At 36.7% G+C, this 23,044-nt stretch overlaps 1 protein-coding gene across 3 annotated transcripts in view; it reads left to right on the top strand.

Moving 5' to 3' along the window:
- PIK3C2G (phosphatidylinositol-4-phosphate 3-kinase catalytic subunit type 2 gamma) overlaps window positions 1-23,044 on the top strand; it is a 381,818-nt gene that overhangs the window by 213,648 nt on the left and 145,126 nt on the right. For all 3 annotated transcript variants that reach the window (XM_074403237.1, XM_074403236.1, XM_039461721.2), the window contains exons 19-20: window positions 17,840-18,020; window positions 20,853-20,960. In XM_074403237.1, the coding sequence (XP_074259338.1) occupies window positions 17,840-18,020; window positions 20,853-20,960 (289 nt within the window). The remainder of the gene's footprint in view (window positions 1-17,839; window positions 18,021-20,852; window positions 20,961-23,044) is intronic.

Here is a 23,044-nt window from a genome sequence, read left to right as displayed (position 1 = left end):
CATATCCAAAGAAGGATTAGATTTTAAGAAGTTAAGAAACATTAACTTAGACCTTTATGACACCCTAAGCATTGAATCAGACTTACTCTAAACTATTTTTCTACCCTCCAATGTACCATAGTAGCCCCCAGCAATGCAATTATCTGAAAAGAAACAAATGAAAAAACTTGTTCTAATCTTGACAGACTTTCTGGTATGCCATGAAGATGCAAGAGGAAGCAAAGCAATGCTCTAGAAGGACAAGTTACCTGACCTCAGACAGGACAGTTGCTATTAGGGACCTTATTCCTCTCATGTACAAAATGAGCAATTAGGATTAGACGAATCTCAGCCTACATGAGTTCAACATCTCCTCCCTGCTCAAAAATCTTGAATGTATATACTGCTCTCCCTGGTGCTACCTATAGAACAAATCTACCTTTTGGCTTAGGTATTTAAGACCTTCCAAATCTATCACAAATCTATCTTTATAAGCTTTTCACTAATCCTCACCATAAACTTTCTGCTGTTGTCCAATGTTTCAGGTAACTGTTGCCTGAATAATTCTTGCTTGTTCTCATCACAAAGCCTTTGCTTATGACAGTCTTATCTCTGGAAACTTTCTTGCCACTTATGTCTTTTCCAATACTTACTCATCCATATCTTATTTTTTTAGGATTTAATTCACAGAGCACATTCCCCTGTGAACTTTCTGTAATGATACTGAACAATAGTAATTTCTTCCTAATTTTCTGTACCAAAAAAAAAATTATACTGTTATTAGATTCCTGTAATGTAAGATCTTGTGTATTTAAGTATATTTTATTTCTAACAATTAAGTTGTGTGAGTGCCTCTAGAGCTAGAAATTCTTATGCTTCAATGGCTTTTTCATAATGTCTAGTAAAATATGCTACCCATAGTCAATAATCAATATTTATTAATCTTTGGATATTAATAATGAAAGATCTATAAATTCATAACAGACTCCATTTATATCAAATTAGATGCTGTCTTACAAAGATCAGAATTGAGTGCTTTTAGTAGGATGTAAGAAATTTGGTTCTATTATTTTAAACTACTACACTGAACTTTCTCAGTCACCTAACTTATCCAAAATGGAAACAAATTCAACTTTTTATCTTCAAATTTGAAAGGATTTTCTGCTTTTCTTGATTAAAAAATGTTCAAATGTATAAAAATAGGAAAAGAAGAAACAGATTAAGCAGTCATTCAGTTAATTCAAGAAGTGATTATAATTATTCATTTATAATTCTTTCACTTTTGCTTAATGTATCCTTATTTTAAAATCAGCACCTCTTAGAAAGTAAACATCTATAAATATTTTAGTAGTATTCTCTGGACTCTGGATTTGTGTCCAAAGACATTCTTTAACCGGCCGTACTTATCAGCTACCTAAAGGTCCTGTTCCGATCATGTTGTATCACATTTCTAACCTGTCTGCTTATTCATTTTTGTATGTTTATTGTCTCCCACTCCCTACTCCCAGCTATAACGTAAACTCTGATCCTCACGATCACCCTCATGATCAGTAGAGTCTTAGTCACTTCACTGTATCATCAGGGTTTATGTAGGCATTTAGTATTTTCTATATATATACATATTCATTGAAAAAATAAATAAAATACTTGCCTGAACTACAGCAAGTAATTTTTTCTCTGTTGGCCTCAATTGTTGCCCCTCTAAAAACAGAAAAGTTTATCTACTCCAACTTTTTTTTTGAGACAGAGTCTCACTCTGTCGCCCAGGCTGGAGTGCAGTGGCAGGATCTTAGCTCACTGTAACCTCCCCCTCCCGGATTCAAGCGATTCTCCTGCCTCAGCTTCCCGAGTAGCTGGGATTACAGGCATACACCACCACACCCAGCTAATTTTTGTATTTTTAGTAGAGAGGAGGTTTCACACCATGTTGACCAGGCAGGTCACAAACTCCCAGCCTCTCTTGTGATCCGCCTGCCTCACCTTCCGAAGGGCTTGGATTACATGAGTGAGAAACCATGTGGGGCCTATTCCCGTGTTTTTTTAAAAATGGGTTTCTCCTTGGGAGGCCAAGGCAGGCGGATCACAAGGTCAGGAGATTGAGACCATCCTGGACAACACGGTGAAACCTAGTCCCTGCTAAAATGCTAAACATTAGCCAGGTGTGGTGGTGCGCATTTACAGTCCCAGCAACTCAGGCGGCTGTAGCGGGAGCATCACTTGAATCCGGGAGGTGGAGGTTGCAGTGCACGGTAGCTTGGCGACAGAGTGAGACTCTGTCTCAAAAAAAAAAAAAAAAAAAAAGTGTTTCTCCAAATCACAAGGTTCATTCGAGTGCTCTCAGAGTGAGAAAGGGGAAACCAAAGCAAGCAGTGCTCCAGGCTGCCTACTACCCTGTCAGTAGAGCAAATCCTTTTTTATCTTTTTTCTCCTGGGGGTGCATGTTGAGGAAGGAAGATGGTTCTAAGTCAAGTTTTGCTTCAAAAATGTGTACTGCTTTTACAACTTTTTTTTTTTAATTTCTAAACTAGATTATTTTCATAAATCTTTTCAGAGTACAGGTGTGATTTACAGATTATGTTCATAGGTTTGTTTTTGTTATTGTTGTTTAATTTCACATGCTCGGAAAAACACTGAAAAATAATTCTGCAATACTATACGAACTTTAATCTAGAAGTGATAGCACATGTGTCTTATCAAAAGATAACATGCCCTATGTATTTGGACCAGTCTCTGGACCTTTTATATGGTACTGAAGTCCCCAGTGTTGATTTCTAGCTGGTGCTCATGTTGCTACTTCTTTGCCTGCTCTGCCAATTCAGATCAAATATTGAAACAACCATCCCAGTGACAAGGGTCAGGTAGAAGTAATGCATCTAGAGTAACCATTCGGTACTTGTTGAGAAGCTAAGAAAAGTGTTCAGCTATCTTTGTTCTTAGTAAAAGTAACATTGCAGTAGAATGCCTGCAATTCTAGATTACTGTTCTTACTGCTATTGTTATGATTATTATATATTTATTCTGATTTTTATTACAGTAGTTGTTTCACTGATGCATTTGACAATGACATGAAACTAATTGAAGGTACAGACTTGAATATCCTTCAAACCAGATTTGTCTTAAACAGTTGAGAAAGCTCTCTGCCATTTTTCTTAATTGTTTTTGTCAAATTGAGTATGTGGGCTAAATAGCATAAAATAAGTAATACTTTTAATTTAGCAGGTATTTTGATGGAGGAAAGTTTAAGTTTTTCATTGGGTCATATTTGGCAAAACATTTTGGTAAAATGAGCCACACACCAAAAATATTTAGGAAATCTGGAACAATCTGAGCTAGTATTCAAACTGCCTATTTTGTGAATACCAAGAACAACAACTACTATTATTATTGAGCAGATATTAATATCACGCTTTCACTAGGTACCGTTCTTAATTATATCATTAAATCATTGGCCGGGCGCGGTGGCTCAAGCCTGTAATCCCAGCACTTTGGGAGGCCGAGGCGGGTGGATCACGAGGTCGAGAGATCGAGACCATCCTGGTCAACATGGTGAAACCCCGTCTCTACTAAAAAAATACAAAAAATTAGCTGGGCGTGGTGGCGTGTGCCTGTAATCCCAGCTACTCAGGAGGCTGAGGCAGGAGAATTGCCTGAACCCAGGAGGCGGAGGTTGTGGTGAGCCGAGAACGCGCCGTTGCACTCCAGCCTGGGTAACAAGAGCGAAACTCTGTCTCAAAAAAAAAAAAAAAAAAAAAAAAAAAAAAAAAAAAATCATCACAGAAACCTTGTCAATTAAGTATCATTAGGTACTACTGAGACTCAGAGAAGTTAAGTCAGGAACCAAAAGTCACACAGCCTTTAAATGGTCCAACCATGTTTCCAACTCAGATATAGCCAGCTCCTTAGCCTGTTCTTTGCCTATATTTCAAGGCCTTAAAACTGATGATAGAATTTTTAAATTGACACAGATAATACCAATCCAAGAGAGATAAACAGAACTGGTAATGAGATGTCCTGAAGCAGAATTTACCATGTGAAAACAAGAAACTTTCTTTTGCTGAATTCCCTGTGTATTTATACCTTTCTAGAATTCTTGGGAAATAAAACAAGCAAAATTCATCAAAAATGTACCATCTCATTAGTCTATTTCCCAATTTGTGAAAATAAAAAATCATTACAATGTAATTAGAAAAGCACTACAATAAGCCAGTTAATTTGTTCCGTTGTTGATTGGAATCAAGAAAACAAGGGAAAATGTTAAAGTATAAGAAGAAGAAGATAAGTTAAGCATTATTGAATTTGTCCAATATAAAATACTAACATAGAGAAAAATACTATTTTAGGAACAGTATTGGAATCCTTCCAAAGATAGACCATGTAAATATTTGATTCCTAATTCCAGTGAATGATTTTTAAATTCTAGTAGAGTGAATGCCATTTTCTAAGAAATGTGAACAGTAAACTACTTGTCCTATTTTTTCTGGTCAGAAAAAAAGAAAATTGCTAACCAATTAATTCCAAAGCAATTTCAGTTATCTGCCCTTTAAGCACTATCATCCAACCTCTACTGATGATTTCAAAGACAAAGAAAGAGTCTCATTAAAGCAAGGCTCTTAAAACTTTTCTTAAAAGATAATTATGAAGGGAGACTCTCATCAGAACTCAAAAACCTAACGGTCCAGTGTGAAAAGACTTCTTTCTAAAGAGGAGCAAAAATGAAAATAACAATAGGAATAAAGGCCACACATAGATTGTTATAGGGTATTTTAACTTTGGTAGATATTGCCACCTTTTTTGATTATTTTTATAATTGCTTATATCTTAAATAAGACTGGGTTTTAGAGTCTGACTTTTTTTGCACCAACATTGTTAGTAGCAGTCAATCTAAACTTCTTACATCAGGCTTTTGAAAATTCTTTAGAAATAAATGTTTGGATTACTTAATAAAATCTCTCTCTCAGTCTCACCCCCAATCCCAACACACACACACATATACACATCATTTTTTTTCTTACATTTGTAATTTTTTCCCCTGAGTTACAAAAATGTTCCATTCTAAAATGACATGGCTTATCCGATAGAAAAGTACTTTGTGGGATGACTCTTAGCTAATGTAACTTTACCAATGATGAGGATTAAACAACTAAGTTCATTGAGTTATGCAATTATTTTTAAATGGTAACAATTCCACCAATTTTTTCCCCCATGATCTGAATCCTCAAATCACACTGTAATAGAGAAACTCTAGAATTTGCTTGGAATCTTTCAAAATTCTCAAATATAAATTCATTTTAAACAGTTCATAATTAATGTATACATTAATAAATATATGCATGTATATGTATAATATGAAAACTCTTAGGAGATTAGAAGAAATAACATGTGAAAATGTAATTTCTTAGGATTCTATAATTCTCAAACTATTATTAGGTTAGTTTGGGCTCATATTCCAAAATTTTAATAAATAAAAGAAATTTTAGGAAGATGGGATTTATTTATATAGTAGTATTTAATTTGTTTATTCAAGAAATATTAACTGCCTAGTTTGTCACAATCAGAAACTGTTAAGCCACAAGGTATAAAGTTACAGTACTGCCCTGAAAGAATTTAAAGTCTAGTAGGAAAAAGATATTTTTTTCAAATTAAAACATAGTTTAAAAAAAAAAAAAACACAAAATAAGGGCTGGGCATGGTGGCTCATGCCTGTAATCCCAGTACTTTGGGAGGCTGAGGTAGGCAGATCACAAAGTCAAGAGATCAGGACCACCCTGGCCAACATGGTGAAATCCCATCTCTACTAAAAATACAAAAATTAGCTGGGTGTGGTGTCGCGCACCTGTAGTCCCAGCTACTCGAGAGGCTGAGGCAGGAGAATTACTTGAACCCAGGAGATGGAAGTTGCAGTGAGCTGAGATATTGTACCACTGCACCCCAGCCTGGCAACAGAGCAAGACTCTGTAAGAAATAACAAACAAACAAACAAAAAACAAACAAAACACAAACTAAATGTTAATAAGAACAATGAAAAGAGGAAAGTATGGGGGGAAGATAATGCGTACCTGCCCAAGCCTGAAATCTAAGGAAGCTTTTTGGAAAACATGCTAAGTTGAACATTAAAAGATACACAGATGTTGGATGGAAGCATCATTTCAGAAACAGAGGATGGGGCAAGGAAAAAGCATTACAGCTTGAGAAAGCTAAGAAGATCAAGTTACCAGAGGTCGTACTTTATGTTTGGCATGGAGGAACATGATTGGAAATAAGAGATGAGACTTAAAGACCTGAGAGAGACAAATCATGAGTGCCCTATTTGTTACACTAAGATTTTCTATTTTATCCCGAAGTCTAGGTGATTTTAATCTCTAGAGTTAGATTTCATTATTTCATTAAACTAAGTAAAAAAGGAAGGGAGGGCAGGAAAAAAAATCAGAGGTAACGGGAAAATTAAGCACCAGAAATGAAGGCCTCAGTTAAATTCTGTCAGCAAGAACAGAAAAAAGGTACCTAAATTTGAGAGCTATTTTGAAGGTAAACATGATAGGATGTGGTAAAAAGCTTGTTGGGGATGAAGGTGAGAGAAGAGCCAAGGATAACAGCCTCATATTTAGTTAGGGTGAGGGAAGGCTAGCCATCCTATTCATGGAGATGAGTAATTCAGGTGAATAAGCAGGTATTGGGGAGAAGAATGATGACATTAGACGTGTTAAGGTTAAAATGCCTTAGGAAAATTTAAGCGTGCTATCTTATATAAATAGATGAATGTGGTCTGGATTGCAAAAAAAAAAAAAAAAAAAGAGTTCTAAGTTGGAAACTGTATCAGTCTGCTACGGCTTCCTAGAATACCACAGATTGGGTGACTTAAACAACAGAAATGTATTTTCTCACAGTTCTGGAAGCTGGAATTTAAGATCAAGGTGCCAGCAAGCATGGTTCCTGGTGAGGCCTCTTCCTGGCTTGTAGACAGACACCTTCTCCTTGTGTCCTCACATGGCCTTTTCTCTGTGTGCATGTGCTCTCTTGGCGGCTCTCCCTCTGCTCATGAGGACACCAGCCCTATATGGGATTAGGGCCCCAATCTTATGACCTCATTTAACCTTAATTACCTTCTTAGAGGCTCTGTCTCCACATTCAGTCACCTTGGGAGTTAGGGCTTCAGCATACGAATTTTGGGAGGGGACATAATTCTGTCCAAAACAAAAACATATATTAAATGACAGGACAGACATGATTATCACCATTTTACAAATGGAAAGGCTGGGGTTAGAACTGTTAAGTTGCTTGTGTGGTCACACACAGAGCATTTGAAATGAAGTGATATAGTGAACACGACAATTATCCCTGCCTACAAGATACAAGCTGAACAACAATAGCAACAACAGCATAACATAAATCAACAGAAAATTTGCCAGGTAGGTTGTTGAGGCCTCATAGAACAATACTAATTTCTTACTGAGTTGCCAGAATGAATGAGGTTAAATGGCACTAGCCAACTTCAAGGGATAAGCAGTTCTTTCATGACAATGAACGAGAATGTTGCAGAAATTTTCTCAGGACATCAAACACAACTCCAAATCTTATGGATAATGTCCCAGGAAACCTTTAATACCTTTACAGAATGAACCACACTGTTTGTGACTCTGAAGAATGAAGGGAGAAGCACCTGCCCCAGCTGTGATTTGAAGCTGAGGTTTCAGGGAAACTAGGTATTTCAAAGCCAGCTTCGCCTTGCACCAACCAAACTGCCTCTCTGGCTGTGTTCAAACACATGAATTGTTCACTGCACAATATGATGATTATCCAGCTTTCACAAGAGGGCTGTACAAGAACAAAAGGCTGAGGGGTAAAGAGGAATTTTATTATTAGTTTGCTATTCTTATGAAACATTCATATAGCAAAGGAATTGCCTTGCTGTTAAAAGAAATTTTGTTAAGGATACTTTATGAAAAAGATGCTTACACTGCCTTTAAAGTAACCATACATGTATTTAGAAGAAAAAAGAATTTTTTTAAAAAAAGGACCAAGTTGGGCACACAGTTCAGAACCACATTTTCAAAGAGTAAGGGAAACTATAGACACCTATTGAACTGACTTAAAATTCCATGGGCATGGATTCCAGCATTAATTATGTGTCAAGCAGAATTAATTTTATTATGGCACGTGTGCTGATGTTAGACTCCCCATTTCTTTTCTGCTACATTTTGAGTTATTTTGAACCCCAAGCCCAATTAAAATGGGTAGTTCAAGCACATCTGTTGCGTGTGTGCAGTTCACTAGGATTTTTAGGTTCCCAAATGCAATCAGTGTGCTACTTTCAATGCAGCTTCTTCTCCCATATACTCTCCCAACACTACCGACTGCCATTTGTCTAAATAAACCAAAAAAAAAGGCTAGACCCTTTGAAACTGTGATGTTGGTGCCACTTTCTCAAGTGAAGGAGGAGTGGAGGAGAAGTGAGTCAGGTGTATAATTTGCATCATCAGAATAGATTCCACAATTCTATTATTTTTGTAGGCTGTGTAAGGGAGAGAAAAGTATCCCTGCTTATTAATATTTTATACTAAATTATATTTAAGGCTAGGCATGGTGGCTCATGCCTATAATCCCAACACTTTGGGAAGCCAAGGCCAGATTGCTTGAGTCCAAGACTTCCCAATCAGCCTAGGCAACATATGGAGACCCGACCTCTACAAAAAATTTAAAAATTAGCCAGATGTGGCAGTGCATGTCTGTGGTCCCAATTACTCAGGAGAGTGAGGTGGGAGGTTCAATTGAGGCTCGGAGATCAAGGCTTCAGTTAGCCATTATCATATCACTGCACTCCAGTCTGGGCAATAGAGTGAGATCCAGTCATACAGACACACACACACACACACACACACACACACACACACACACATACACATACACATGAATATAAAATTGGAATGAAAACTTTGTAAAGAAAGAAGACAATCTGGCGAACATGAGGCTTCAGAGTGTTAGGAGCCAGGAAGCAAGAGAAAGAGATTAAAGAAAAACAGGTCGGGAAGGTGACAGAAGATGATTCCTAGATTGCAGAGGAGTCTCTGGCTAACCCCTCAGCTGGTTTCCATGTTAAGACGTCAGGAGGTGGCACAGCATGAGTCTGAAAAGCAAGGGCTGGGGAATCAGACACACTTGGATCTGAATCCCCAGTCCATTGGTTGGGTGGCTTTGGGCAAATTACTCCACCTCTATGAACCACAATATCCTTGTCTGTGAGAAGGAAGAAATCATATTGCCCGGAACTGAGGTAAGGATTGCCTTACCCAGTTAAGCAAAATCCTCAGAAACACCTGGCATAGAGTAAATGCTTGATAATCTCATAAAAGAAAAAAATTATACAGCCCTGGAGCTGGAGGGAAGCTTACTAAACCTCACCAACTCCAACATTTGACAGAGGAGGAAAGTGAAGAACCAAAGCCTGCAGTTTCTTGCCAGAATTGGTGAAAGTAGAAAACAGTCCTCCAAATCATGATTCAATGGATTTTAGAACATAGAATGTGGTGCTTTGCAAGGAGCCCTGAGTTGTGGTCCAGAAAGCTGGGCTTTTGTCATAGGTCTTTGGTCAAGTTTCTTGATCGCTCAGTGTCCTTGCCTAATAAATGTAACAGTGGGAGAAATTACCTCAAAGTGTTGTTCAGCTCCAGGCTCTTGTAATGTTATCCCACTGAGAATATGAGTATACTAACACTCAGGAAAATGTGTTTGGTTGGAGTGGGAAGGAGTAATTTGCCCAAAACCACCCAGCCAATGCACTGGGGATTCAGATCCAAGTGTGTCTGACTGTTTGGAAGCCCAGGACACCACAGAAGAAAGCAGAACAAGCTGGTGTTTTTTGACAAAGGAAGAGCAGCTGGAGCCAAGGCATTCTTGGAGATCAGAAAAGGAGAAAAACAAAATGTGCAAAAAGGGAGACAGGATACAGGAGGGCCTCATAGATAGCTGTGTCTTTCAAAGTGTGCCCAGGGCTAAAATTCCAACTGTTTCTTTTTTATGTATAATTAAAAAGCATATATGCAGAGTGTGGTGGTGGAGGGAGAGGGGGTCACTGTAAGCTATTCAAGCTGAGAAGTTAATTTAGAAAAATGATAAATAAAATAACATACTAAAGCAGTAAGTGTGCATTATAACGCAAAGAGGAGGACAGTCCCTGCTCTTAAATCGCATGATTCAATAAATTTAACATGTGAACGTATGTTACATGTTAACATATGAGTAGGCTGGAAGGAGTTTTATGTATTTACATGTAGGCTTGAGGTAGGAGGGAAGCCTTAACTCAAGGTGGGGCTCAGACACTGGACCAAACTGAGGACTAGCTAAAACAAGAATGGGGCAGAAGCAGCTTTCTATATGACATGTCCACTAGTGTGCCATGTCAGTTCACCATTGCCATGACAACACCTAAATGTTACCACTCCTTTCCTTGGCAGCAACCTGATGATGTGAAAGTGATGACACCATTTCTAGAAATTTCTGCATAATTCATCCCTTAACTTGCATATATTTAAAAGTGGGTATAAATATGGCTGCAAAACTGCCTCTGAACTGCCACTCTGGAAACACTGCCTGTGGGTAGCCCTGCTCTGCAAGGAGCAATACTTCTGCTGCTACTCTAGATTGCTGCTTTAATAAAAGTTGCTAACACCTCTGGTTCACCCTTGAATTCTTCCCTGGGTGAAGCCAAGAACCCTCCCAGATTAAGCCCCAGTCTGGGGGCTCACATATCCTGCATCAGGCTCCTGTGTTGACCATGCTTTTCTGTGAGATGAATGCAAGGAACTCTGCTTTCTTATTATAGGTGCAGGAAACTTCAGGGAAACTTATCTGCTCAAAATAGTTTTTTCCCTTGGTAGCTCCCAGCTGACCCTCAGTGCAACACTGCTGTGTAACAGTAACCTTCATTGTAAGTGTTTACACAAATAGATACCATCTATCGCTAATTTTAAGCTTATCATTAAATATGTGACTGACCATAACTGTTAAGAATTTTACTTGAATATTACGACAAACAACTAATTATAATAGTAAATATATACCTACATATTCATATATATGCAGCATTAATAACCTATTACTAAATAAACTAGTTGTTTTTTTTAATGCAGTTCATTGCTTAGCCATGATCATCCACCAATGAAACTAAACAAAAAAAGCCCTGATCTGGAGGAGTAAGTGGTGAAGAGGGAATAAAGAGAGGCAAAGAGAATGATCTCAGCCTGACTCACAAGAGTTTTGGGTCAAGGTTCCCCTAAATTCTACTCTCCCAGAATGAGATCCCCCTTATTCTGCATCTTAGGGATTTTCTCACCTGTAGTGAAATCAGGACATTTCCTGAAGCTGCATTTCTTTCTGACTCTTAGATTTTTAACTGTCTCACCTAGTTTTTATTAAACTGGTTGAGCATAGTAGGTCTCAAAACTTTTAATAATTTTAAAAATACTACCTTTGCCCTTTCACATTTTCTAATTAAAACCAGGCTAGAATCTATAGTTTCCTCATATATACTCTTAGACAACAAGATACTTCAACCCATCTTGTCCAATTTAAAACTTTATTTTCTTCCCTAATTTAACAGATGCCTCACCTACCCCATCCACCCCACCCACCTCTCACCCCCAGACTCCAATACTAGCCAAGATCTAGCTTAGGAAAAGAAGATACAATCTGTTATTTCACTCTTCTTCTCTTTCTCTTTTAGCTCTAACTTTTCTTAGCTATGAGTAGGAGGAAAAGAGAAAGAGAAAAGTGACCCTCACACTTGATAGGGCAAGCAATTGCGATCCCCTCTCTGTGAGCTCAGATTCTCCACCAAGGTCCCCTGCAGATTCACTGTCAAAGCTGGCTACCTTGAGGTTACCATGGTGAGTCTTTGGGCAGCCTTGGAGAACCTCCCCACCAGGAGATTTGACTCTGTCTCAGCTTCTACCTATATAAAGAGTGGATCACATATAATTACCTTCCATGAGTTTATTTAAACTTTGAGTAACATCCATCCCACAAACCCTTGCTTTATCAAACTGCAGGAGTACAGGAACACAGGCTGCTCCTTTGCCACCCATTTTCTCCATCCTGGCCTTGCATTTTCTTCATGTTCACAGAAGCCTAGGGAAAAAATCAACAAACTCTCTTTGAGAGCAGAAGTCTAAACTGGGGTAACAGTGGTAACAGTCTTGTATTGCATACACTGAAATCATTATAAATGGCTCAATTTGAGCTTCCTTCTCCATGGGACTTTGAACGGATAAGTGAACATTGTGGACTCATTCTGTTTCTCACTGGGCTAATGACTCATGACTCTCAAACACCTCACCTGCAAATATGTAGAGGAGGTAATGCTTGTTTTACCATAGCCATTTCATCATTTCCTAATAAGCCTTGAAGAGTCATCTAACCCCTAATTGGTTTTTTGTTTACTTGTTTTATCTTCTTGTTGTCAATTTTGGCCACACTCTTGAAATATAGAGTACCTATTATCCCTTTTCTTCAGTCTTAGGTCTTGGTAGCCAACTCCAGGGCAACCCCAGAGCAACAAGGAAAAGAAACATTCGACATGCTAATACAGATGCTCCCTCATCCAAAGACACTGGCCCCTTTGCAGCCATTTCAGTCCTCAGCTGTTGCCATTAGGGTAGCTCCCCAAAACAGCCACATGTACCGTCTCTTTCATTGCCTTCAGCCGTCAGACCGTTTGTTTAGCCCTGTGTTATGTAAACCCTAAAATAGTTTGCCTTTGCCCTGTTGCACTTACTAGTATAACATTTTTACTCAGAGAGAGTCTCCTATCAGATATTCAGACACTTGGCTAGACAATGCAACAGATGGTACATAGGCCTATTCACACATTTAGATGAGTCAAGAAGTATGTTAGTAGTAATAAAATAACAAAATTTTAGCAATGTCACAGAATATACATGTCCAAATAAGCTGGATCAAATCATTTTTGGAATACCTTTGGGGACTTTTTATGATCTGTGAAAAAAGCCATGTTAATTACTTTTACAGTTTTTTGATCTGAAATAGTATACTCAAATTGACTATTTGTCTATTTCACCAGACTTGGCTCCAGATGACTTATTTATTTTCAGTAATTAGATTCGCCCCCAAATATCCTCAGGGATACCCCTGAGAATGTTTTTAAAAATATACTTTGCATTCTAAAGGCAACTCAAACAAACAAGTGGAAAAAGAAAAGAGAAACAAAGAAAGTTGGCATATTCATTAGTTTTTACCATAGCAACAAACAACCCCTGGTTTTATTGATTTCTCATTCACGGAGGACTCAGGCTGCAGGCTTGCTGTCGTCCTGCTTGGCTCCATCTGACTCTGTGCATCAGTGATCAGTTTGGCTCCACATTGTCTTCTCATTCCGGGACTAAAGGAACAGCCCCCTACTGGGACATGCTGTTCTCTGGAAGAAAGCAGAGACAAAATTAAATCAAACAAGAAGCCAAACCAAATCACAATAGCCCATTTAAAGCGTCTCCATGGACATGAGCATAGGTTACATCCAGTCACATTCTGCTGACAAAAGCAAATCACATGGCCAACCTGACAAGGGATAAAGAAGTAAATTCTACCTACCGGAAGGTACCAAAAGTCACATAATAAAGGGTCTAGATGTATAATCTTCTACAGAGGAGAAAACATGGAGCTGAGAACAGTAATGAAATCTACCGCACAGTGTAAGAACAGTGGGAACATTATGAATATATAACATTCCAAAGAGACTACTTTGGAAGTTATAAGAATGATTAGCCTTGTAAATTATAGTAGGGGTAAAAACCCAAGTCAGTTTCATGCCTTATGGGTTCCTTTCATACATTTAAGTGTACTAAAAACGTATACAACGTCTAAAACATGGACTTAATAATTTTCTGAACTTGTTTCCTTTGTAAACAGTTTTATATTTGAGTTGTGACAAAGTAGTTTACTCATAAACACATATTGCAGAATACTGATTGGAATTTGCATATCTGCAGACTTGCCCCATGTAATGCTTTTTATCTGTAAAATTCACGTTAGTGCTGCTATTTCTGAAAGAGCAAATCAATATTCTAAAAATGGGCTAGTCAGAAAAAAACAATTATCTTTGCAAGGAGTGTATAATGTATCAAGTTCCTCAGTTGAGGAAAATATTAAATAAATCTCTTAGGCACTTAGAGGTAAAAATAAAGTTGGTATTGCTAAATAGGCATGCTTTTCATCCCTTAATCACACTATTAAAATCTTAAAATTAACATTATATTTTAGGCATTGAATTTTATTCTTTATTTGTTCCAGAGTTCTAAATACACTTGAAAAAGTCATATTCTGGAATCCACCTGTTCTCACTAAAAATTGGTGTCCTGATTCACGTACCTCAGCCCCAACAAAGTAGCAAAAAATACAAGATGAAATGGGAGAGGAAGCCTGGAGTGATGTGAAATCACTCATTTTCGTCAATTTTTTTCTATTACTGGATGTTATTTCCCCTCTTGACCCACAGAAAATACACAAGTGAGTAAAATTCTAGGACAGTCCCTAAGATGTGGACTATCCTCCTGTTGAAAACTAAAATTAAGACTTGGATTGAAGGAGTTTATGAGGCAAAGAGGTCTGGGATGGTGTGATTACTCTGTTCTGTCCTGCCGGTAGACTGATGGAATATGAACTATTTGTACTTTCCCTGTGGCTCTAGCAAATCCCTCATCATGTGATCAGAAACAGCTACATGCATAAAGAAATGTAGAAAAGTTCTAATTTTCAAGGAAAATCTCCACTCTATGCCAGCTGGGGTTGGTGACTATCTCTGTATCTCTGAGTCCACTACAATTCACTTAACTCAAATACCTCCATGATATCCTATAAAAAATGTGCTCAGTCACCTGGGTTATGTTTCTTTCCCTCTTGCTTACTGCCTACCACACTTAATCCTGTCAAAATCTTCTTTAATTATCTAGATTTTATGCACTCATCCTCATTTTAATGTTGTCATAACTTACACTTTATAAAGCCTTAAGGCATGTGCACAAAATAATACCAAATTGAATCACAGCTGGATATTGCAGACATTAGGGTAAACAGGTCTCTGGCATTTTAAGATTTGCCTCACAGTTTGTGCAAAATCACATTGCTTGCATCTTAAAAGCCCAATCTTTTAATAGCAAGTCTTACCTGGTACTTCTCAGTCCCCTGACCTTACACTTTTTATTTTTAAACATTTTTGGCATAAGCAATATTGCCTCTCCCAGGTTACAGCAGCTTTTGAAAAGGATTTCTGTAATCCTCAAAAAAGAGTGACTATTTTCTACAATGTTATAGACAAAGGCAATGGATAAAAACTACACCATTTAAGATTTACTGCTTATAGTGAAGGTCACTGACACAGAACTGAGTAAACTTTCACCCAAAACTTTGTAGTTCAACCTTTTCCATAGTTGTTTAAAATTAAGGGGCATGTTAATTTCTCTTGTCATTTAAAGTGTCTGTGATGAAAAATACAGGAATAGAATAATTGACCTCTCGTGCTCATCTTTAGCGCTCTATGATTTCAATTCTGCAGTGTACAAAAATGAACTCTTTACACGTCGAGTAAAGTCATGGATCTTGAACCAGACCTCACGAGGAGAACATGTAATCTTGGCAGGGATGCCAGGTTTGAATGAGATATATTCTCCAAGGAAAATAATCACAACAGAATACACTAAATTTTCTTAGCTTTTATGTTTTTTAGGATGTGGCCACATGTTCTCTCTGTGACTCTCCCCTGCCCAATTTTATTTTGAGCAAGGAATCAAACTGAGTTTTTCCTCCTTGAACCAGAGAGAAGCAAATGCATTGCTCATGACAGAACAAGTTCATTTCAATAGAATAAGGAATAAAAGGGAATACGTACAAATTATCTAAACAATTTTGACTGTCCCTGTCACCCCAGTACTAAAATATATTATTTCTTTAATTATTTTGGTAAAATATTGTTGACTTTATCTTTGCAAAACTTTTCTTTTTATCATGTACATAGCAGTTGGGTAGTCATAGAGTTATATTTATGTACTAGATCAGGTTAAAAACATACTTCAAAAAAATCCAAGTATCCCAATATTCAAAGTGTATGAATGTGCTGACAAACACTGATATGCAATATAGAAATATTCTAACAATCAACTCCCAGTTTCAGTGAATCCATGTAGACTATAAAATGGTACATTACCAGTGTTCCAAGCACTATGAGAATCTGAGTGATATACAATTCTGCATAAAGCATCTTCACGTTTTACATGTGTGTGCTTGCATCTGCAGCTTTGCATTCACATGCATCCAATGTGCATTTTCTTAGAGCTTCCAGGTAATGAATTATGTGATCCATTTATTACTTGTTTTACATTTCAAAATCTCATCATAGGAATGAGTTGGAAAATGTTTCATTGCTACTGTTCTTAAACTGAAAATAAACCAAGTATCAATAGAGGGTATTTTACTGGTACTACATCTTTAGCCTCTTGAGGGGTGTGTGTGTGTGTGTGTGTGTGTGTGTGTGTTTTAATGCTTCCCAGAAGTAAATAAGAGCTATTATTTACTTCTAAAATAGATAAACTTTCTATTTCCTCTGAGAAAATAAAAGAAGTACTAAAAGACAAGTTGACTTCTAATAATGACAAAGGAACAGGCCTTCACCTTAAGAAACTGCAGACTCATTCAACTGATTTTTAACTTTAATGTGTAGCAACAGAAAACATTGAATGAAAATAATTTGTTAGAGTATCTCTAACATAACACATATTGGATAGAGATGCAAAATTAGGCATGCAGAATAGAACTCATCTATATTTTTTTGGCTGCTGTGTCAATTTTTTTTTTTTTTTGGGTATTTAGTTTTCAGAATTTTCTTTTAGTTCGTTGAACACTAATTATTTTTCAGAGAAGAGGAAAACTAAAGACCAGTTAAGATTAAAAGATCAATTAGAGAGAAGTTAAGATTTAAATAAATCAGTCTTTTTAAAATTCCATTTCAGTGTTTTAAGGATATAATAGAAAGTAAAATTGGCAAACATTTGTTGTTGCTCAATTATCTTGCAAAATATTCTTACTTCGTTATGATTTATGCCTCCCATGTTCATAATAGCAGCAGACTTCCATGCAGAGACAGAAGCTGATGTGGGAAGGCTGTGAGATACAGATGGACTAATATCTGTGTGCTCAGCACTTTCAAATGCATTCCCTCATTCTATGTTCTATACAGCTCTATAGACCTAGGGTTATTACCTTAAGATAAATAAGCAAAATCTCAGCCTAATTAAGTAATTAGTAAGTTTGAGAGCAAGGATTTGAGTCCAGATATGCCTGAAAACAAAAAAAAAACCATGTTCTGGCCTTTACAATACTTTCCTGCAGGTAGTCCAGGAGAGGTGCTGGGAAAAAAGACAATACAAGGGTTTGTGACAGTGTGGGGGCATTATCACCTGAAGGAAACAAGAAAAAGTTAGGTTTGATGTTTGAGTCACCATATAGTACAGTCACTTTTAAAAACTATTTCTAAACTTCTTTGCACATTTTTTAAGAAGTCGAAAAGCGTGTTCTTGAGAAAAGTATGTGTTACAGAATTAAGAGGACTGAAAGAAGAAAAGGTGTGTTGTGAATTGAAATGAAGAAAGGCAGATCTCATATTGATTCCTCACTGTTGGAATCTCATTAACTATCAGATGGAACTTGATGACTGTCTACGAATAAACCACATTTTCCCCATTCTAGCCTGCTAAATTGCCCAAAGCCACAGATTAGTTTGAAATGCACTTATTGTTCTGGCTGGAGGTGGTTAAAATATCAGCTTTAGATACAAGAATTTTTTTCTCTCTCTTTCCTTCAGGCTGCTAAAGGATGCAGAGAATGAAGCTTATTTTAAAAGCTGGTATCAGAAGCTACTAGCTGCTCTCCAATTCTGTGCAGGAAAAGCCTTGAGTGATGAGTTTTCCAAGGAGCAGAGACTTATCAAAATTCTGGGAGATATTGGGGAAAAAGTCAAGTCTGCTGGTGACCATCGAAGACAGGTTTGTTGAAATATTAATCTTCAGGTGGTAAACTTCTTTAAACTTTGGTTTAAATTAAGTTTTAATTTCATTGTTTAGAAAGCAAATTCTTTGACTACACTTAGATATAAGATACTTAAATCAATTACTTTAGTCAAGTTTTTTTTTCTACCTACTGTTCTAAAGTTAATGATAATGTATATCACCAGGACATGTTTGTTTTTTTTTTTTTTTTAAATCTAAATACCCATATCGAGAGACCCTGAAAAGAAAAGACCAACTTAAAGGCAGTTTGACTAAACAGGTCTGATAAAGTAATCACGTTACTATGGCGGCACAATTCAGACTCTTGGAAAAATACATGAGGAGACGTTTTAGGGCACTTTGTTGTTGTTGTTATTTAGCAAAGGACATTTTTTATGCAACAAATAAGATGAATTAAATGAAATAAATCAATGGCAGTAAGAATCATAGTAATTTTTATACTAAGATGAATGGATACTAGTCAAAATATGTGCCTCTATCTCAGTGTTTATAATAATAGACCTGGCTATTATTTTTCTTGATCTAATGGAAGAATATTTTCTCTTTTCAATTATCTACATCACTAGTTGCCTATACTGATATACACTATTATGTAGTTTTTCTTAAGTTCAACATTCTAGATGCAGGGAGAGAGTGGACCTTCATTTATTCAATAACAATTCAGTACCTACTATGGATTAAGGGGTGAGGATAGAAAGATGATCAAAACATGAGTTTTGTCCTCAAGGGAACTCAGTTTCTCTCCACTTATAATCTAAAATCAACAAGAATTTTCAACAAAATGATATAAAAAATAGTAGTAGGCAAAGTATCCCAGAATTCTTTCTCAACCCAGGATTTTTCTTGCTGGAAGTCACTTCATTTAATAGAAGTGCCAGAAACTATGCTACTTCACCTTCCTGGGAGAAAATGGAAAATAAAAAGCAAAAGTTTGAAATTTATTTTTAAATGGGAGATATATAAACTCTCAGTACACAGGGGAGCCTTAAGGCATATAACATGATAAGCAATGTGAAAAACAGTTCTATGATTTTTTAAATATTAATACAAGTTCATTAATTATTTTCTAATGGTAGACAGAAAGTTTATGGCAAGTAAAATAAATTGATTTAAAATTTACAGAAGTTAGTGTGAAGGTTTGGTCTTTATCTGTTATGTTTTAAAATTCCTCACATGTTTAAGATGCACATTGTAGTTGAATAATTCTGTTGCCTTTTTTTTATCATTTCTTCAAGTACCAGAGTGATATTGACATTATTCACTCAGGTAAATATATTTATCTTGACTTGAGTGGCTGCTTTTGTTATAACATCTCTTCACATAAGAAAATAGGAAGAGGAGAAGCAAGAGGTGGGAGAGGCATTTATAATTTCTCACAATTAAAAAATAATTTCTCACAACTTAAGATACTAATAACTATTTTTTCTACTTAAAAAAGCACTAATTAAGTGTAACAATATGAACTGGGAAGAGATTTTACTTAAATGAAGGGAGCAGAGATTTTTCTCTATGATATGCACCAGGCAAACCCAAGTCTAGATGAGGCAAAGAAGAACAACCACACACCGAGGGCTGTAATGCAATTTTTGTCTCTCCACTTTGCTCTTCCGGATTCTGGGAGCTGTAGATTCTATTATTTGCCAATGAGCCAGGAGTAAAAGCTAAGAAACTCTTGAATTCTGAGTGAACATTAGTAATATGATATCCTTGTCTTCCGCATGGGGCTCAAAAAGTTTCTTTTTTTAATTTTTAATTTTAAAATGCACAAATAAATTATTTTCTACTATAGTCACCTTGTGCTAGCAAATAGTAAGTCTTTCTAATTCACTCTAACTACTTTTTTAATACCCATTTACTATTCCCTGCCTGCTGCTGCACTGACTACCCTTCCCAGCCTCCAGTAACCATCCTCCTACTCTCTGTCTCCATGAGTTTAATTGTTTTACATTTTAACTGTCACAGCTGAGTGAGAACATGTGGTATTTGTCTTCCTGTGCCTGGTTTATTGTACATAACATAATGACTTCCAGTTCTATCCATGTTGTTGCAAATGACAAGATCTCATTTTTTTTTTTATGATTGGATAGTACTCTGTTGTATATATGTAAAAGTGGACTAAAAGAAGCTTTTTAAATCTCTTATGTAATGAATTATTATTTCCTATCTGTTTTGTCATAGGGTGCACAATTTTAAAGGTGTTGTTTGTGATATCTGACTTGCCACGAGTATAGTGGAGTGTAGGAGGAAGTAAATATCAGAAATACACTCATTGACATCCAGTAAACTATTTGTTCATACATATTATTTCTGACAGGATTATGTAATTGCCTTTTGTCATTGTTGTTACTAATGTACTTTTTTTTTTTGTAAAATGCACTCTTTACTATTGAGTGTAAATATTGAGTGTAAATCTGGAGAGTCACACATTCAGATTTCAGAAAATTATCAGAATCATGTTAATAATTACTTAAAGCAGAGTTTGCAAACTGGTGACCACACAGGTCAAGTCCAACCCCTTATGTTTTGTTGGACCAGGACAGTGCTTTGTTTGGTTTTTACTTTTAGTTGAATTTAAGGTTCTTTAGAAAGGGCATGCATGCTTTAGTTCCCTATTTTTCCAACACGCCCTATTGTCTTGAGCCCACTGTCTCCTCATGCCTGACTATATCACTTGCCTGACCCCAAAGTCACCAAAGTGTGCAACCCTGAATTCAAGAATTCATTTAATCAATAGAAGAAAAGTATAACTTGAAAGAAAAGTCAAGTTCTTTACATTTTCTTAAATCCTTTTGTAATGATTTTTTACAGGAGGTACTGGAGAAAGAAATGGGCAGACTAGAAGAGTTCTTTCAAGATGTAACTACTTGTCATCTTCCTCTGAACCCTGCCCTATGTGTAAAAGGGATTGATCATGATGTAAGTCAACTTAGTCAACTTATTCAGTGGATCAATTGAATATGTCTGTTTTGTATAGTCTAGTTCACTCTGTATGTTCAAAATGGCAAAAATAATTCATAAATTGACATTGCAATTATTTTAAGGAAAAAGTAATTGAATTCATTCACATTGTGTTTTCCATTTGGTGCACTATGACCAGTAAGGATCACGTTGGCCTTATCTTATGGTTTGTTTATTTGGAAACAAACTATCCGTCAGTTCAGTGAAAAAAAATAGAGGAAGATATCACTGGATTAATTTCTTAACTTGTTAAAAATGACTGATTTGGTGACCCCATGCAGGCTGGGTATAATTTCATGGTTTTTTCAGACTATGTGCGTAACCATACCTGGTACACAAACATTAATCATTAGCTAAAACATTTCCATTTGGATTCAATTTAAAATTCATCCTATCTAATATGTCATAGTGTCATATATTTTGTGATTTTACTCACACCTGGAAAGCCCATCTTGGCATTGTCAGACACAACTTCCTAAGCCTTCTCTTCCTAATCCTTAGTCATATGGTACCTCCTCAGTCATATGGGAACTTTTCTGACTTAGAATCATTCTTTATTCCTTGTTTCCAATAAGTTTTATTATCCTCCTTCTCAAAAGCCCAAGAGTACAAAGACACTACAGAGAAAATGACTGATATGTTAGATTTAAAAATGAAGAGGTTAAGGTATCATGCATGGACAATAAATGTTACTTAAGTCATAAGATAGTCAAGAAAAAAAACCCAATAACTAGGAGAAAAATTAGACCATTATTACTGTGAATGTAAAATGTTTTGCTACAAACTTAATACCATCATCTTTGTCACTTTGCCACTAGTAAGACTCCCTGCAAATTTTTTGATATGCTTCGTAAACATTTCGAAATGTAACAAAATAAGGCTTCGAATTGCTTAAACTGAGATATGTGTGGGCTGAAATCCAAATCATTACTAATTTTCAAAAAATTGCACAACTTTTTAATCATCAGCAGTATTCTTGACTAATGCTGAGCATGTACAGGGTAAATAGGGGAGGGACAGTGGGGCGTGGGGAGTTGGGGAGAGATAGCGTGGGGAGAAACGTCAGATATAGGTGATGCCATGTGTGTACCTATGCAACAATCTTGCATGTTCTTCACATGTACCCCAAAACCTAAAATCAATTTTAAAAATTAATTAATTAATTTAAAAAATTAAAAAAGAACTCAGCATTTAAAAGACACTGTAGCTTATTGTAGAAAGAACAGCAGGGATCACTGAGTCCATGTGTTGTTATTTTGCTTTTGCTTTCTTGGCCTGCTGTTTTAAAGGAGAACAGTGATTTTTTTTTTTTTTTTTCATTTAAAATTACATGTAAGTTTGGCATGTGCAGGTGAGCCAGCTGGGCCAGGGGTCAGCTGCTCAGGAGTCACCACTCCTACTGCTACAGGTGGGACCACACTCCTTCCCACAGCACCCGGCAGTTAGTTATTGCAAGGCCTTCGTTCAAAGTAAATATCTTCCTGCAGAAGCTGTCCCAAGTAGAGCCACCCTCTTGTTCCATTTGCTCTGACTAGCTCTGCTTCACACAGGGTTGGGCGCCTGTGGGTTCAACAATGAACAGGAGGGACATGGCCAGGTGACACCATCTTGGGAAACATTTTACTCTATTCTCCAGTCCCATTGAACAAATACGTGAGAAGACTTACAGTTGAAATGAGTATGCAGAAGCTCTCTGTTCCAACAGAAACCAGTTGAAGAATCCACACCGGGAAGGATACTTGTAAGCATGATGAATATTGCAAGGCCTTCATTCAAAGTAAATGTCTTATTTGACATCAGAGCCTCCACACTGAGGAGCATATAAAAAAAACTTATTTAAAGGGAGGCAGTTTGGAGAGGCCTTGTAGCAGGATTCAATTTCTTGACTATGAGAAAATTCATACCTTTTAAATGCAGTGTGACAAGACATTTGGTCTGAGTAAATGTCTTATTCTGTGTCAGAGAGTTCACACAGGCCAAAAGCCCTATAAATATGATAAACATGGAATTCTGTAATCAAAACTCATACCTGATTATACACC

This window comes from Saimiri boliviensis, chromosome 7, assembly GCF_048565385.1.
Source record: "Saimiri boliviensis isolate mSaiBol1 chromosome 7, mSaiBol1.pri, whole genome shotgun sequence".
NCBI lineage: Eukaryota > Metazoa > Chordata > Mammalia > Primates > Cebidae > Saimiri > Saimiri boliviensis.
Note: the sequence above shows the minus strand (reverse complement) of the source record. Positions and strands in the feature narration are given on the sequence as shown.